The 18,216-nt window shown below is 50.8% G+C and overlaps 3 protein-coding genes across 3 annotated transcripts; 1 reads left to right on the forward strand and 2 right to left on the reverse strand.

The window, feature by feature from the left end:
* Positions 1-4,222: 4,222 nt before the first annotated feature.
* PV06_02063 (uncharacterized protein) lies at positions 4,223-5,624 on the forward strand (the record flags this gene model as incomplete). The annotated part of the gene is made up of 7 exons (XM_016402710.1): positions 4,223-4,523; positions 4,583-4,630; positions 4,757-5,080; positions 5,144-5,207; positions 5,272-5,408; positions 5,464-5,548; positions 5,594-5,624. 7 exons carry the CDS (start codon positions 4,223-4,225, stop codon positions 5,622-5,624), a joined length of 990 nt encoding a protein of 329 aa, XP_016266607.1.
* Positions 5,625-6,760: 1,136 nt separating this feature from the next.
* Positions 6,761-8,722, reverse strand: PV06_02064 (uncharacterized protein; the record flags this gene model as incomplete). Its single annotated transcript, XM_016402711.1, has 6 exons — positions 6,761-6,917; positions 7,192-7,872; positions 7,921-8,118; positions 8,176-8,461; positions 8,509-8,522; positions 8,580-8,722. 6 exons carry the CDS (start codon positions 8,720-8,722, stop codon positions 6,761-6,763), a joined length of 1,479 nt encoding a protein of 492 aa, XP_016266608.1.
* A 3,350-nt stretch (positions 8,723-12,072) lies between these two features.
* PV06_02065 (uncharacterized protein) lies at positions 12,073-13,916 on the reverse strand (the record flags this gene model as incomplete). Its single annotated transcript, XM_016402712.1, has 5 exons — positions 12,073-12,272; positions 12,298-12,415; positions 12,497-12,944; positions 13,036-13,364; positions 13,518-13,916. The coding sequence occupies 5 exons, from the start codon at positions 13,914-13,916 to the stop codon at positions 12,073-12,075; spliced, it is 1,494 nt and encodes a 497-aa protein (XP_016266609.1).
* Positions 13,917-18,216: the final 4,300 nt, after the last annotated feature.

Consider the following 18,216-nt stretch of genomic DNA (forward strand, 5'->3'; position numbering starts at 1 on the left):
CCCGGTGGTGGGTACCCAGAAGCCGGGCTGTACAAGATCGACAATAGCAAAGTCACAAAGATGCTGGGATTTTCGTGGAGGAAATTCGCCGACACAGTCACGGACACTGTGGACTCTCTACAAAAAGTATCCAACATCATGGGCTCTTGAGACTTTCTACATTAGGCCCACGATTTGAAAAAAAGGCATGCATTCTATACGTCTCAAAATGCGAGAATCTAGAGGCTGGGCGTCCCGGCCATCAGACAAGAGACATTCTTTTACACCTCTAGTTTGTATAGCTAGACAGTCCTTGGGGTCTTTGAGAGGCCCTTATGGAACATCTTGAACTCTTGATTTCATGCAGTTTGACACAAAAGCGTACCTATTTTACGAAGTACACAGCCGGAAAGATTACCAACCACAAACGAACTATCATCCAACACCGCTGACAAGTACCATGTTTGGACGACTTGCATATCAATGCCTGCGTATACGTATCTGGGATCTCATGTGACTTTGATTCCACAAAAGAGTTAGATATAGTGTTCCTACTGCAAGCTGTTGGCTGTGACTTTAGGACCCTCACATCGTGCACAAAACTAACTCTTGATTATATACAACATGTGATTGGGTGAATATGTCGACTTTGAAGTTTAATAATCGGATTTATTGAGCTCTTTCTGCTTGCCCCACTAGCTCTATCGATGAATCTGATATTGTAAGTGCTCAGCCTATCGCTTAAGTTCTTTGTGTCGAAATCGGTTGGTGAAGACCGTCCGGCGTTTCACCACCATCGAGAATCTATCCTTTGGCTCTTCGAGCTCTCCTTTATATCTCTAGAAGAGATCAGAGAAGCCCCTGCATATCACACCTATTCCATCATCTTAGACGGTGGGGTTGTGCTCCACCTCCCGTATTGCATTTTCTTCTGTGTGAAAGCCGAGGGCACGTTTCTTTTCGGCAAACTCACGTTCCATCTTGTACGCCAGGGGACTGTCGCTGGCGAAGAGAACGTCAAGATCCTCCAGATGACGATTCGCAGTTTCGACGTAGAAAAACCACACGGGAATGATCTGGATGAAGTTCATGACCGCGAACATGATAAAAACCCACCAACCCACGGCGCTGATGACGTACGGGATGACCTCGTTGATGACCGCACCCCAGAGGGCGAAAGACACCATGGACAGGGAGACACCTTTTGCTCGTGTGGCGAGAGGAAAGACCTCTGTAGGATATACCCAGCTGCGCAGCACATGTATCAACAGTCAGGAAGTCAAACGAGCCACACAAACACAGAAAGTTTGTTGAGTGACAACAGGAATGCAAGGGGAACATTGGGCACAGAGAGAGAGAGAGAGAGAGAGAGAGAGAGAGAGACCAACCAGCATGTGATCCAGGTACTGCCGAATCCGCAGGTATACAAGAACACGAACGCCACCACCGCGGCACCGTAGGCTCTTTTCTTTGACAAGTCGGTCTCGGCCGGGGTGTTGATGGCTTCTCTCGCGAGTGGCCCAGCAATGAGCAGCGAAGAGCCCATGATTACCAAACCGATCAACATCAGCTTTCGTCTCCCGGCTCGCTCGACAAAGTACATGCCGATTGGGACACTCAATGTGTAGGATATGAAGTTGAAGCCAGCCAGCATGGCAGGCAAGTTACCAGTGACTGAAGCGAGCGACATCAAGAAGAAGTGGATCAGCCAATAGAACTTCTTTTATTTGAATCAAAAAATTTCGACACCAAAAGAATATTGGAGTATAGGCACTCACATCCACTGAGACCGAAGATGATGGGTCCATAGGCTGCAATGGCATCTGGACCACAGAGCTTCTCCATCGCTTGGATACCCATGGCCAGAGCGACACGACGACGGGTATGCAGGGCATCCTTTTTCCATATCATGGAAAGAAAGCCATGGGCCGAGGACGTGGCCTCGATGCGAATAGCTTCTCGAATCTCGGCAAGTTCCTGCTCAATCGCCTGCTCCGAAGGTCGCAGGCGACAACGGTGAAGTACCTCTCGTGCTTCCTCGAAACGACCAGTTTTGGCTAGATGGCGGGGTGTCTCTGGAAAGAAATTGGCCGCGAGGAGGATCAAGATCAAAAACACCATCTGGAAGGCCTGGGGAAACCGCCAGGCAAACGGGAGAGACCTAGTCTTGAGAGCGGCGTATTCCATCCAATATGTCCTAACCCGAAAATGCTGCCCGTCAGTATATAGACGTTCCAGCCTTGAGAATTGGTTGATCTCTCTCTCTTTCCCCCCGTGTGTTTGTGTGCGGGTGTGAATTTAGGCAGGCAGGGGGAGGAGGTTAATTCAACTTACATGGTCGCCCCAGCGACGCACATGGTAAACTGCACCGAGACATATGCGCCCCGTAGGTTGTAGTCTGCAAGTTCCGAGGTCCAAATTGGGGCTATGGTGTTGAGGTGACCGCAACCTATGCCGCTGATAATGCGCGCGCAGACCATCCAAGAGAAGTTCTGAGCGGACGCCAAAAGACAGGCTCCCACTATCCCCCAGACGCAACCCAGCTGTATGGATTTGAGTCGTCCAATCTTGTCGGCATAGCTGCCGGCCAGAATCGCACCTATTTTCAAATAGCAATGAATCTCATGGTCAGCTAACACCCTTGATCCAGAGAGAGTGTCTTTTCCAAATGAACAAGGAAAACGCCACCTAGTCCAATCTTGAGAAATTGTTTCCTCGGTCGCAGGCAGGTACTCCTGAGGAACGAAGGTCGACAGGGGGTGGTGAGGTGGTAATATGTACCTATGAGGAAACCCAGGAACCAGAAGCTCACGATGCCTCCAACGCGAGCGGCATCACGATTCGTATCTCCGGCAGAATCCATGTGTTGCAGATAGTCCGGGTTGATATTGACCAGACTCATGACAGCAGCATCGTAGCCAAAGAATAGCAGACACGTCCCTGCGAGGCCAAGGATACATGACACCATGGGCATACCGGACAGTTTCAAGCATCTCGACCTTGAATAGCCTCCGGGGATATAACTTGCCCAGGGTGGTTCAGCTGCGAGAAATCAATCACACAAACGAGCGTCAGTGATCCTTTCCCGAATCACCTAGGACTGAAGCTCTTGACCGACCTTCTACATATTGCTCTGTGACGACAACGTTGGGCTGAACCTCCCAATTCTCGTATTCCACCTTGTCATCGCCCATGGCTGGCTGTGAGATGAGGCAGATTCTCGAACGTTCAAAACAGTGAAGGCTGTGAGTGAGACACGGTAGGTATATGATAGTGTCGTTGATAGAGAAAGACTTGGAAAATCATCCGGACAATGGCCACGTCAAATGTATGATATATGACCAGGATGAGGCAGGTCCCCCTGGAACACCCTTCCTATTGAACTCTGGGGTATAGATGCCAACGGAAGGTGAGATTCGCGGGGAAGAAGGGGGCTCGTCGCGGAGAAAATGCCCCACTTGTTTTGCGGACAACTTTCGCCGAAAATGGAAGCGGAGCTAAAAGCAGGTTGGCTTTCAAGGGGCCTTGAGGTTTAGAAGTCGGTAGCTGCATGTCGCCGGAGTCACCTGTCATCAAGGCCGGTTGGAGCTACAGATAGCATACAGTTGGGCAGTAAAATGTGACGCGTTCAATACCAGGGTCAGAGAACAAGACAGGATGACACAGAAAAGGGGTCTTTGTAGATTTCGTTGGTATTACCGTGAGGAAAGGTCAGACTAAGGACATCTATGTTGCCTGTAATATCATGTGAAGTTTGACTTTCTTCAATGCACGATGGCCGGAGGAAAGAATGGGAGAACTCATTTCGGCGAAAGAAGAGTAGGCCGGATTGTTCGGTGGTGCTGGTATTGGTGCAAGGGTAGTAATCGTACCGCTATATGCAAACCCAGTCATCAGCTATTCGAGTCATACTGTGTCTTCGCAGCGCGAGAGACGAGACGTCCACTAGTAAGCTAGGGCAACAGTTACTTATTCAGATCACACGACGCGAATCCTACAAAATATAGAGTGCGAACGTCAAAGGAGGGAGAAACGGTCATGGAGATCCCAAAACAATGTTGGGCAGCGGTTGTCGTGCGTAGAACGCCTGTATTATGAAGACATTCGTGGACGTCAACTTACAAAAGTCGGGCAGAAAAACGAAGGAGCAAACTTCTTCGTGGTTGTTGAGAAAGTTCCAGTGCCCAGCATCGGTTGGACTACTTACACCGGTTCATGAAAATTCCAGTTGCTGACGGAAACCATGTTTACAGGGCCATCGGAAGTTCTCATCAAGCTCAATGTAACCGGACTGTGCCTGACCGACGTGCATTTTATGATGAATGATTGGACGTTCCCAAAGATGTCGGAGCTGTGTCTTTCTTGTGCAGGCCACGAAGGCGCTGGAGTAATTGTGAAGGTTGGCGACAGTGTGAAGAGTTTTAAAGTCGGCCAACGAGCGGCATATGGTCCAATACATAGCACATGCAGCTTGTGCGACTCCTGCAAGTCTGGAAGGGAGACATACTGTCAGCAAGCAGTCTATACGGGTGGGACAATTGACGGTACAGCCCAAGGACTTCCTCCCTCTCCCTGAAGAAGCTTGTGTGTTAATTTCTGGCAGGAACTTACAAGCAGTATTGTGCTGTCCCAGAAGGCTTTGTTCATGTGCGTTGCAAATTGCAGATGAGCACATCCTCATTGGAACTGAACGCGTAGATACTGATACAACTTTGTGAATCTAGCCAATTCCCGAGGTATCTTGACCAGGCCGATGTCTGATGTTCTCCAGCTAAAGGCATTGATCAGGAAGTTTCTGACTACGTGGCAGGGCCTGCCATGTGCTCTGCAGGTACCATGTACTCTTCTCTGAAAGAATCCGGACTCAGAGCCGGCGACTGGGCTGTCTTTCCTGGTGGAGGTGGTGGAACAGGCATCCAAGGTGTACAGCTGTCTTGCGCCATGGGTATACGACCTGTTGTGGTTGATACGGGCGAAAGTCGCCGATGCCTCTCGCTCAGCCTTGGTGCTGAGTATTTTGTCGATTTTGTGACCGAGTCAGACCCGGTCCAAAAGATCTTGGAAATCACCAATGGAGGTGCTCACGGCGTGTTTGTTAGTGGTAAGTGAACTACTTGAAGCTGTGATTTGTGTTCGTGGTTGGATCTGATATGAATCACTTTAGCTGTACAGGCTTATCCCGTCTCGCTTGACTACCTTGGTTCACGTATCGGTGGAGTGGTAATGTGGTATGTCAAAACTCCTTGTATCTTCTATTTGATGAAAACAATAGATAAATTGAGTTGGATACAGCGTCGGACTGCCGCCCAAGGGCAGATATCACATTGATGCGGATCCTACTCAGCTTTGCTTGAAGAACCAATCAATCAAGGGTACCCTGTCGAGCGGTCGGAAGGATATAGCTACGACACTGGACTTTGCGAAACGAGGTGAGACACTTACAATGATGACAGATGAAGCAATGATATTTACAGTTTATTTCAGGAAAGATCCACCTCGAGCCTGTTGTGGTTGGGCTGAGCAAGTTCAATGAAGCAGTCCAAAGGTTGAAACGTGGACAAGTTGCAGGGTGAGCTCTGAACAAGCATGAAAAATGGGTCGCTGATGTCTGTAGGCGCATAGTGGTAGACTTCAACCTTGCATGAATAAGAAACGCACACGTCCGACCGTCAGTAATGAAAATGATGATATGTGGAGGAGATCAAGTGCGGCTTCACGGTGGATAGTATATTGAATGTAGCATTGACGGGCTGGTGACCCACCAGCATGCGCATATCAGTATCTCTCCAAGGTTGTTAATGAATTTTCGCCGAAACTACTCTTTGACGAAAAGATTGTCCAAGTAAGGGCGAGGAATGATGCTCTAGCTGCTATAAATTTTGATCTCACTGTGACCTCCCGCATGATATTCTTTGACCGAATACTCAGGCCGCCTTTTTTCGTTCCTGACGCCAAATATTCTACCTGACCAATCATCTAATGCGCCAGAATCAATGGATATCCGTGCAATTTGTTCCAGATACGCAGCCTGCATGAGCGAGCGCAGGTTCTCACAGCTACCAGAGTTTGTCCATGACGGCGTTATTTACAACGCACAGCCGCCGATGACCAGCGAAGATTATGGCAGAATGATCGGTGGAGTTGTTGGGCAACTCGCCAATTTTCGCCTTGATCTAGAGATGCTAGTTGTGGATGACGGTTGCTCAAGCGACCTGAACGGAACGGTCTCAGCAAGATTTCGGCTGAGCTATGATTCTCTGAGCAAGAAGTTGGGCCAACATCGTGTGGTGTTCTACGAGCATGTCTTCTTTCGGTTCCAAGGGGGAAAGATCGCGGAGATATGGCCACTGATCGCTTGGCCGGAGAAATGATCCCATATAGCGTGCATGATTGACAGGTCGGCAAGCCTACGCAAGGCTGAACTATTGTATAGACAAAGCATGGGTGTCACAAATCTTAGCCTTACACCTAGAAATAATCGACTTTTGACTGAAACTTGCTCCTGTAAACTTAGAGTCACATCGGGAGGACAGGTTTTGTAGAGGTGACGAGCGAACACTTCCACGTAACTGTGGGGCCAGCCTACCACATGGAATGACCAGTAAGTGACTTAAGGCGGAAGGTGACAGCCTCAAAGATCTCGCAAACCCTGTTATCAAGTCTCACTATGTCTACTGTAATCGCTGCGCCGCACAAGCTACGCCATCTCCGAACCGGTCGTTGTAGTTTTCTGTAATCAAAAAACCCCTTTCCAACCCGGGTCACATTTCATTTACACAACTCAGGACACTGGTAACTCGCGTGACTGTCTTCCAATGATCCAACCTTGATATTCCTTCTCCAAAGTCTCTTCCAGCATCTGCATATATGAAGGGAGCCCCCCTGCCCAGCTGAGAGGCTGCACCTTTTTGCCCGGGATGTTTGCACCAGTCCACCAGCTGTGGGAAATGTCAGCGAAGTACACCTTTTTGAGCAGCAGATACACTTATCTTGCCCCGAGGGAGTAGAGTTGCTTCCCATCGCTCACCAATCTTCTTCACCCAACTGTCTGCTGCTTCCTCCGTGGGTTCCAATGTTTCTATGCCCTCGGCGAGCATTTTCTGGACTAGTTTTTCGAACCATCGGCCCTGAAATTGAATACAGGTCGGACCATTCCTGAGAAGATATTACTGTTAGCTCAAGAGCGCTTAATGCAAAAGGACATTTGCCTACGAGAATGTTGATGGTGCTTGTGGTCCAAACAGGAAGAACAGGTTGGGAAACCCGGGGATCGCGACGCCCATGGAGGTTTTGACTCCGTCACTCCAGTATCGTTTCAGGGTTCTTCCATCAACCCCTTGGAGGTCGATGTCCATGAAGCCACCCGTCAAGCCGTCGAAGCCGGTTGCGAGAACAATCAAGTCCACATCGACTTTTCCAGCCGCCGTGCGAATCCCCTGTTTGTTGAGTTCCTGGATAGGGAACTCGTTCAGGTCGACGATGTCGACATTTGGCTGACTGAGTACCTCGAAGTAGTCTTGTTCCAGCGACGGACGCTTTGCGCCAAAAGGATGCGGTGGAACCTCCGGCGCCAACAGCCGGGCTTTCTGGGGATCCTTGATGCGTTTAAGTACCATGCGGCGCCAAAAGTCATAGGCGGCGTCGTTGGCTCTTTGGTCCAAGGTCAGGTCAGCGTAACCTGCGACCCAAAATTTAAAACCACCGTCTTGTATGAGGCGACTCCAGTACGCCTCTCGCTCTTCACTAGTGTCGTCGAAGGTCTTACGGTCATTCGTTTCGTACGGCACACCAGCAGAGGTCTTTTCGCATGCTTTGAAGGCTGCCTCGTAGAGGCCGCTATCTTTCCTTCTCTGCTCTTCGACGGGATCCAGACGACGCTGTTGCATCGGCAGACTGAGGATGTTCAGAGAGCGTTGGGCTTCGGATAGGAGGCAAGCTCACCAGAAATTCGGGGTGCGTTGATACACCGTGAGATGCTTGCAGACTTTACCGGCTTCTTGAATAACCTGAATCCCACTGGCCCCAGTCCCGATGACGGCGATACGTTTGTCTTTGAGGGCGACATCGTGGTGTGGCCAATGCGCCGTGTGGAATATCTCACCTTGAAACTCGACAGAACCCTTGAGATACGGTTTGTACCTGTACTCCGCTCAGTCATTCCGCAGATATATTGTATGGGGACCTCGACGAACGTACTCCTTAGCTGCGAAGCCCACGTTCGCGAACAGCCATTTGCATCGCGTCGTCGTTCCGTCAGAACAGCCTACCATCCAGCGTCGACTCTCATGATCCCAGCGGGCGTAAGTGACGTTTTTGTGATACTCAATATCTCTTCGAAGGTCCCATTTTTTCTCCACATGCTGAAAGTACTTTTGTAATTCGCGGAACCCAGGGAAACGTTCAGAGAAGGTGAAATCCTCCCAAATCTCCCGATCGAAGAACTGGTAAGCCGGTGAGTCGCTGTCAACGCGAGCACCGGGGTCTGAAATGATGAGTTTCTTGCCAGCTATGGAAGTTCACTTCACATACACTGATTCCAATGCCTGTAGCAATCTTCAGTCAGTCTGTTTAAACGTTTTCTCACCGAGGAAAAAACTAACCAAACACCTCCAGAGCCAGATCCACGTTCAAAAATCTTGGCTCGAAGCCCCAATCTACGCAGCTTCGGGAGCATTGTGTAGCCTCCGAAGCCGGCACCGACAAGTATGGCATCATACTCGCGGCACTCACCTATGGAACCCATATCCGGCCGGATTATGGTCTGGCGGCGGTGAGCAATCTGCGTAGTGAGTGCTGCCGTTGAGCGCAGGAGCAGCACTTGGATGAAGGGTGTTTGACGAAGGAGTTAGAGCGAATAGTTGAATACGCGAATGCAGACTGTTGCTCACAACACCGATATCTGCTCGAAGCATATATCGGGTGATTAAAACTTCCCCGGCGCGTGGAGACATCATAGCGGCGGCGGCGCGAGCCTGAGCCTTGCGGAGAGCTTTTCGGCGAGGGAGGTATTCTACCTTGGTCGATCTCAAGATCATTAATCATATGCCAAATCATGTTCCTCGTCCACGGCCGTTTAGTTTTGATTCTTTTCGGCGAAAGGGAACCTGATTGCCTCGAGGAATGGAAGGATACGATCTAGATTTACCCGCCTCGGGTATCCCTACATACTCCACACTCGCTCGCGACTCCTCCGCATTGGAGGCGGCTACCAAGGTCATTCCGCCGGCAAGGCTGTACATGGCACTAACCTCGGTCTTCGTCACAACCTGAGGGGATTGGATTTATTCTAGGACTTGATGCCACTTCTACTTGCCATGCACTTCCAACTGCGATTTGTTCACTTACCACATGACAATGGCGCACCAAAGTGAGACCAACGGGGTCACAATTAGCGCGATCAAAAGCACGCCCAATGGCAGCAGCAACGGCTGTGGTGTCAGGTCTGATGCGGTCCCTGAGCCAACTGCCCATGCCGGCGGTTTCCAGAGTCTGAAAGATGCGAGCACAGTATTGAAACCTCTGCCAGCATACACCCCCAGAAAGCTTCGTGTCGTCACGATTGGTGCTGGCTATTCAGGCCTCACCCTAGCCCACAAGTTCCAGCACCAGCATCCCGACCTCGCCGACATGATTGACCACACAATCTACGAAGTCAGGCCCGAGTTGGGCGGCACTTGGTTGGTGAACACCTACCCGGGCGTTGTCTGCGATGTGCCGTCGCACATTTACGTACGTTCCTCAATGCCGCAATGGCCGGTTGCTTTATGTTGCTGACCAGCGGAGGCTTTTCCGTTTGACCCCAACCCTAGCTGGACTCGGTTCTTCTCGACCGGCCCTGAAATATGGGCATACATGAAGAAAACAGCTCAGAAGTGGAACCTCGAGCGGGACGTAAAGTACAATCATCGTGTTACTGGCGCCTATTGGCAAGAAGATCGCGGTCGGTGGCAGGTGATGGTCGAGCATAACGGCACGGTTGTAGAGGACTATGCGGATATCTTGATATCAGCGCAAGGTTTCCTGAAGTGAGCTCGCTAACTCCAGGAGAAATTATATCGAGTTCTAGAGATCTGAGACTGACTTGTGAGCTTAACAGCACCTGGAAGTGGCCGTCGATTCCTGGATTGTCGCAATTTCCGGGCAAGAAGGTCCACTCGGCCAGTTGGGACCACGAATATGACTACAGCAACAAAAGAATTGCTGTGATAGGCAACGGTTCATCTGGAATCCAGATCCTGCCCCAGTTGGCCAAGCTACCTGGCACGAAGGTGACAAGCTTCCAACGAGGGCCTACATGGGTGGTCAGCACCATGAACCCGGCGTCGCTCCTGGGCAAAGATGACCCTGCATATAACCCGGAGTACACCGACGAAGAGAGGGAAGACTTTTTGAACAATCCTCAGAAACACCATGAATATCGAAAAAAGATCATACACAATATCAACGACGGTTTCAAAATGGTACGGCAATAACAACCGCAGGCTATGTACTTTGGAAATTGCAGACACTGACAGACACCATAGTTTTTAAAGGGTTCAGAGCTCAATAAACAGATCTATGACCTTGCTCGTGCACAGATGATGAGCAAATTACAGAACGACCCGAGGTTATGCGAGGTACTCATTCCGAAGTGGGAGCTAGGTTGTCGGAGGATTACACCTGGCGAAGGCTATCTCGAATCCTTCTTGCGCGACGACGTTGAGCTCACCCAAAGCCCTATCACACGCATCGATGCCGACAGCATCGTCACCACCGACGGGAAGACGTACAAGGTGGATGTTGGTAAGGTTACACACATTCTTGACACACTTTCGCTTTAAGATATCAGACAAAAGCTAATCTCAGTGCTCTCAAACCAGTTGTTTGTGCCACCGGATTCGACGTCTCCTATCGTCCTCAGTACCCCGTCGTTGGTCGTAACGCGGTGAATCTCGCGGACAAATGGGCAGAGGAGCCTTCGTCCTACTTCTCACTCGCATCCCCTGACATGCCCAACTATTTCATGTTCACCGGCCCGAACGCATTAATAGGCCATGGCTCTTTGATGGAGAGTCTGGGATGGAGTGCCGAGTACATGATCAAGTGGATCCGGAAGATTGCCTCGGAGGACATCAAAGCCGTTGTCCCCAAGCAGAGTGCCGTGGATGAGTTGATTGTCTATTCGGACCAGATCCACAAGACATTGACCTGGACCGGGGCCTGTCGGAGCTGGTACAAAAACAACACCGTCGACGGCCGCGTGACGGCCACATTTGCCGGCAGCGCATTGTTGTTCAAGCGGCTCATCCAAGACCTGCGACCCGAAGACTTTGAAATTGTGACCAGAGACAAGAACCGTTTTCGATTCTTGGGCAATGGATTCCTGGAATATGAGTTGCAAAAAGGAAACGACCTGGCTTGGTACGTGGAAAGGTAGTGAGAATGAAGTGTGCCTACCTAATTAGGTTTAGTGCTATTCCTCGGGCACAAGGAGGCTTCACTCATGTAATTAGAACTTGACAAGCTTCGTATCACTCATGTTCATACCTTCATACGACAAAACCACTCTCTTCCCAGCTCCAGAGTGAGCCACGAGCATCTCAGCCATACCTTGGCTTCTGATAGGGCGCCGAACCTGCTCAACTTTTCACCACGACAAGTTTGCCTTCTTTCAGTACGCTCATACCGCGCTGTAGACGTCGTTGATGCCCCCTCAATCAAGATGCCCGATGATTACCTCTGCGACCAATGTCATAAGGTGTTTCGTCGGAAAGAGCACCGAGATCGCCATCAACTTAGCCATACAACAGTACGCCCTTTCTTTTGCCCACTCTGCAACTACCGCTTCACCCGAAAGGACGCACTGATGCGCCATGTCCGACTACATGCTTCACGTGACAACAACAATGTCGCTGGATCTCCGATTCGCATAACCGCAGCCTGCGACAGCTGTGCTACTCTCAAGGCTCGATGCAGTGAGCAGAAGCCGTGTGAATTATGTCAATCCTTGCATGTTAGTTGTACTATCACCCATCAAACGAAGCGCCGTGGACAGGCTGTTCAACAACAAGATCAAAACCCCATGGTCGCACAGAATACTACGACTGCTTATGTTCAGGCTCGCCGAAACTGAAAATCATCGACACCGAACTGAGCGAAGTGCACGCCAAAACGGTCCATCGGCTTCTGTTGATTACTACGACCCAACGCTCTGCCCTCAGCCAACACCACTCCATTGGTCACGCACTGCATTGTACCATGGAACATGGGCGCCAATGGATGCTTGCGCACTTCCACTGATTTGCGAGGACTATCTAGTCTTCACATGGACACATATACCTGTCTGCTTGTTGAACCAGTAGTTTTGAGTTTTCCAACTTCTTTTTGGGTCGGCAAGCTCGACCTTGAACCTCCTCAAGAAGGCTGGAATAAGTTTGTGCATCTCAGCAAGAGAGATCTGTACAGTAAATGAGAAAGTGAGTTTTCGATCAGACTCGTCGGAAGGGTGTTTTGGAATCGCCCAGGGCGGACAACTCACATTCTTGCCAATACAAGTTCTCGAACCACCTCCGAAGTGAAGCATATGCCGATCCATCAAAGAGGCGTCGCCCTTGATCCATCTATCCGGGTTGAATTCGGCCGCGTCAGGTCCAAATATGGACTCGTCATAGTGAAAAACGGCCGCGTTGATGGACACACGACTCCCAGCGGGGAAGTACCGACCAGAGATGGTCACCCCACCGGCAGGTACATGGCGCGGCATTCCAAGGCCGACGCTTGGATGAAGCCGCATACCCTCCTTGCAGCAGGCGACCAAGTATGGCATCTTTATTGCTTCGTTGTATCGAATGTGCGGCTCGGACAACAGCCCCTGGGCAGTGAATTCATCAATCTCAGCCACAAGCTTTTGCATACATTCTGGACGTTGCATTAGATGATAGAAGATTGATCTGATGGCAATAGCCGTTGTGTCGCTACCGGCAAAACTGTGTATGGGTATAACCATTAGTTTCCATCGGCCTTCTAACCCTGTGTATGTAGCGCGCAAAGGATCTGGCAGGGTTTTCTCTCGCTTACATGGCAACGCAGGCTTCATTCTGTATCTCGGGGATACCGAACCCATCTTTATTTTCCATTATCTTGAAGAGCTTATCGAGCAAGTCCACCCTTTCGACGGTGCCGGCTTTCATCTGCTCCCGTCGGACGTTGGTCCATGATCTCCCTGCAGCTCGAATCTCGTCAAAGCCTCGAATTGAGTCTCGGATGGTTGGGAAAATCATGCCGATGCTCGAATGGAAAGGTCGCAGCCACGCCGGCAGCACGCATGACAAAGCTATTCCGGGAAGTAAAGTATCCAGACTTTGGATATATCTTCCATAGTCATGCTCGTCTCGCATGAAACCGAACTGTTGTCCAAAAAAACAACTCTCCGATCACGTCGAAGGCGTACCTGTGTGTACGAATCTGCCTGTCAGCGCCACAGGAACATAACAATGATGTGGCCCAAAAGAGGGGAAGAAAGGGTCGTTTTCGTGTTCTCAGCGATACAACTCAATAACGCACCACTGTATCCATTCACCGAAATCGATCTCTTTGGACTCCGCCGCAAATCGTCCCATCTTTTCGAGAAACACGTCCGTACACGCGTTGATGTACGTCTCGCTTTCTAGGATCGTGGACATGGAGTATACCGCGTTGACGTACTTCCTCCGGTCGGCGTGCTTGACCTCGTCGAGTTGCGTGAAGAGGTCCCCATGTGGACTGACGTTGGGAGCGAAAGGAGGGTAAAAGTCGGTCTTTGTGAAACCGGACTTGATATTGTAGATGATCTTCACTGCTGACGGGTCCGACACGGAGACCTCGTTGTGGGCGATGCGAACGAGGGGCCCGTGCTGTTTGTGTAAAGCCCGCTCGAGATGTTCGGCTCGGCCGCTGGAGACGGCTGACCCGATCCACATCCGAGAGAAGGATGCGAAAAAAGGCCCTGGAATGCCGGCGAACGGGTGGAACAAGCGACAGTACAAAATCCAAAGTGCCTGCAACACCCCTAGTACGGAGAGAAGAAGAATGATTGTAGGGAGGTGCCAGAGCCAACCATCATTGGAGAATGTCTTGGAAATTGGTGTATCGAGAATCATCGTAGTTGGTTCGGTATGCGTTGGATGGATGGGACCGTCGTCGTCGTCGTCGTCGTCGTCGTCGTCGTCGTCGTCGTCGTCGTTTCTAATGCTATTTGTATGTACCTTGGTACAGTAAGTAGGTGAACTCGTCAGATGTCTGTCTATCTTGTATATATATATACCTTACAGCATCATCATCGCGTTACCAGTCTGTGACTAGAGGGAACTATCAATCCATGGGGCCCCCCTTTCTCTCCCCCACAAAAGCACATGGAAATCTCTGGTAGTACATTCCTCCTTCTCCTCCCCCCACTAGAACCGCCGATTGAAAGCCAACAACCTTTTTCCTGCTGTCAGGGCGTATCGTGGGCATTTGTTTCCTCAAGCATAGCTAAATGGAACATGCCGAAGGGTGATTGGCCTGTCGACAAAAGCCCAGTCTAACCTCACTTCCGGCTGTCGTGGGGAAGATTGGGGACGGTGGGCCGAAGCATGTCGCCACTGCATTGCCAGTCAATGGTCATAGTACTTCTCCTTGTTACCGAAAAGTGCAACTTTCCTGGCTTCATCTACGTCTTCCAACAGCTGACGAAGGCGGCGGGAATACCCCCCTTCCTTCTTGCCAATGTTACAGAACTGTTACATTTTCGCTGTCAAAACTCTGGTTAGAAGTGAGGGTCTCTTGGCGCCCCTCTCCTTCCCTCCCCCAGCTCCCTCCAGCTCTCTCCCCCGGAAACCTGACATCCTGACCTGGACCAGCCTACGTTAGTGTCTCGAGCACTCGGTTTATCAGGGTTTGTAGCCTGTCCCCAGCCGCGGGCGAGAACTTTTGTGGAGCTCCCAGAATGTCACCTCTCCCCGCGGCAACCTCGACGGCCACGGGTAAGTCCTGAACCACGTAATGCGACACGGCGCTAGCGACGAACAGGGTCGGAAAGGTCTCAAAGAACCGGGGATGCAGCTTCTGGGTCTCGAAATTGCTATACTCGAGACCGTACGCCTTTTCTATTGCCTTCACCTCGGCAGACGCAGGAGTATACACGAGTCCCGTGCTGCTCGTCACCGGGGGGCAAAACCCGGCCTTTTCTTCCAGGAGGCAAAGGTCCCAGACCCGAAAAGAGGTAGCAGTAGCTGTTGTTGTTGACGATCTTTTTGGTCTGTCGGAAAGCCTCGGAGGTGGAGTTGTTTTTGTAGTTGTTTTTGTCGACTCGGATCCTTGAGCGACTGATGACCTATCATTATTATTGTTATTGCGTGCTGCTACCCCTGCTGGGACCGAAGACGACGTTGTTCGATGTGCAACGACGTTTTGAATGGCAATCTTACAGACCAGATCCACGTCGAAGTTGTCCTGCTGTTCGATCAATTTCTCCCGGAGTTCGGGCCATGGCAGCCAATCGATCAACGGCGAGTGGGGGACCGTCAGCTGTCGAGGAGTCGGGCAGTAAGACGGGTGCATCTGTCCGTAGACCGCCTCGTTGGGAAAGTTGCGCCACATTTCAGACTGGAAGAACCCTATGAACGAGGCCGTGGTCTTCCAAAAATGGGCGGCTTCCGGCCAAGCCTCGCGCACCACCCAAAGGACTCCCTCCGCGCACAACTTGGCTCGGTGTTTCATGGTCAACGACGGGTTCTGTGCGTGATGACTAAGAACCTGGTATAGAGTGGTGATATACTGATCCAGTTTGCAGCGGGCCTCCTGGCCGACGCCAGAATTGTAACCCGTTCTTAAATCTGGGACGACTTGGAGATTACGTAGCGTTGGTATTGGAGTTGTACTGTAATCAAACAAACCTTCAACGACTTGGATGTCGTCGTCGTTGCTGATATCATTTTCAACGTTAGCGTTGGTAAGAGAAGATCCAGTAGACAGAAGCGGCGGCAAATTGTCCTGAAAAAAGTCTTTTGTAGGAGCGTCCGGCGGTTGCGAGAGCCACATGCTGCTGTCATGCAACGTATAGTCTGGTGACTGGAGAGACCGCGGTTGTTGCCCTAGTTGTGCATTCGTCGTGTCGTCCGCATCCAAAACATTGTCGTTGATAATGTCCGTTTTCATGGCACAGTAATGTCCAGACGTTGCTTGCGGCTCCCATTCATTAGATTGCCAGCAGTATTGATTTGTTAAATCATTGAAAAAATCACCATCTAACGCTGAGGGTTCGGCGTTCTGCATCCGGGCCAAATTTGGCAAATAATGGTGGTCCCAAAGCTGTGGCTCTGGCCTTGAAGACGAGTGGACTGATGCAATCCGTGTATAACTCGTCGTCCTATGTCGAGAGTCTCTGGCAGGATAACCTTGGAGGGCCTGGGACGGCTGAGGAGGAACCACGTCCAATCGTGGCATGTCGTTGGACATGAAGCACGATGTACTTCCATCGTTTCGTGAATGTTGTAGATGACTGCTGCAGTCTGGTAATTCTACATCCACCAACTGGCAAGACGCCTGGAGATATAGATGGGCTAATTCTTGGTTGCGGGCGGCAAGCGTTTGGCATTGCGCTTGAAGCACTTGGACCTTCCTCAGAAGCTCTTCATTCTCCCTCTCCAGCTGCGAACGCGATCTTGAAGGTCGGTATGACACCATCGGCTGCAAATCCCAGGGTTCGAATTGAGGGACCTCCATGGCGACCATTCGTAGTGATAAAGATAACAAGACGTAAATTCGGATCAACCACGAAGAGCAATTACCCCGCCGGTCCCCAGAAGTGAGTCTCGGCGGCGAGCTTTGTGGGGGATTTCCGGGGATTGCTCTGCCCGGAGCTGCTCCATACCTAGGGCTACGACAGCACTGATGCAGGGGTGACTGGTGCTCTTATCAAGGCGCTACTTATATGAGGTGAAGCATGAGCTGGTTGTTGTAACAGCGGCACCATCTCCTTGAGGAGAAGTTTGACCATTTCTTAGGCCTATTGAATGTTGTATAGAAGGTATGGATTACAGTGAGCACGGGTTATGGGTCTCTCAACCAATGGAAATTCTCCAACCTCAGCCTCGCAGGGTCGACCACATGGTCAACTTTCCAACTTTCCCAACCTTCCCATGACAACACATCAACACGCCAAAACACAACATCATAACAACTACATGATCATGCTAATCACTTGACCACATCATCAGCTAGTTTTTGTCTTCATATATATACCATATGTAGACACATACCCCGAAACAAATGCAGATGGAGATATAATTGTTTATCTCTTCGCAAGAACACCAACCTACGTATCATCCCATCGCCCAATCCGACAACAGCGTGCTCAATATCGATACAGAGCTCAAACACAATGCATCTGTATACGAGTACAATCACCACTCTATTTCTATCCCTCTCCCTCCCCTACACAACACAAGCGTGGGGTTCCTTGGGTCACCGCACCGTCGCCTACCTAGCATCTCTCTACTTCACCCCTCGATCCACCACATTCACCAACCACCTCCTCAACGGTCAGGACATTTCCGAAGCGGCTCTCTTCCCCGACAAAGTCCGCCACATGCCGGCGTTCGCCTACACTGCGGCCTGGCACTACATCGACGCGCAAGACGACCCCCCTCGTCAGTGTGGCATCAACGTCACGCGCGACTGTTTGGCCGCCGACGGCGGGTGCGTCGTGAGTGCCATCGCCAATCACACTGCGCGGGTCGCGGACCTCTCCCTGCCACGATTCTACCGCGGTCAATCCCTGCGCTTCATGATGCATTTCTTTGGTGATGTTCATCAACCCCTCCACACCGAGAACTTGTCTCGAGGCGGCAATGACATCCCCGTTCTTTTCGACAACCACGCCACCAACCTCCACAGCGTATGGGACACGCTCATACCAAACAAGTACGCTGGTCCGGATACCCTCTCTCAATCTCACCGTCACTCTGAACCTTCATCTTCGTCGAGACCATCATCATCATCACCATCGTACGCCCCCACAAAGTATGATCATGATGACGAACTCCTAGCAGCTTTCCGCTGGGCCCAACGTCTCTACTCCCAAGACGCCCAAGACGATACCCACACCTCCTCCTCTTCGGTCTCCAATGAATGTCTTTCCGACGCCACGGAATGCAGCTTGTCATGGGCGTCCGAGGCGAATTCTCATATTTGCTCTTACGTCTTGGCTCATGATGTCCTCCACCAAGAACTAGGCGG

Source organism: Exophiala oligosperma (genome assembly GCF_000835515.1).
Source record: "Exophiala oligosperma strain CBS 72588 unplaced genomic scaffold supercont1.2, whole genome shotgun sequence".
NCBI classification, from domain to species: Eukaryota; Fungi; Ascomycota; class Eurotiomycetes; order Chaetothyriales; family Herpotrichiellaceae; genus Exophiala; species Exophiala oligosperma.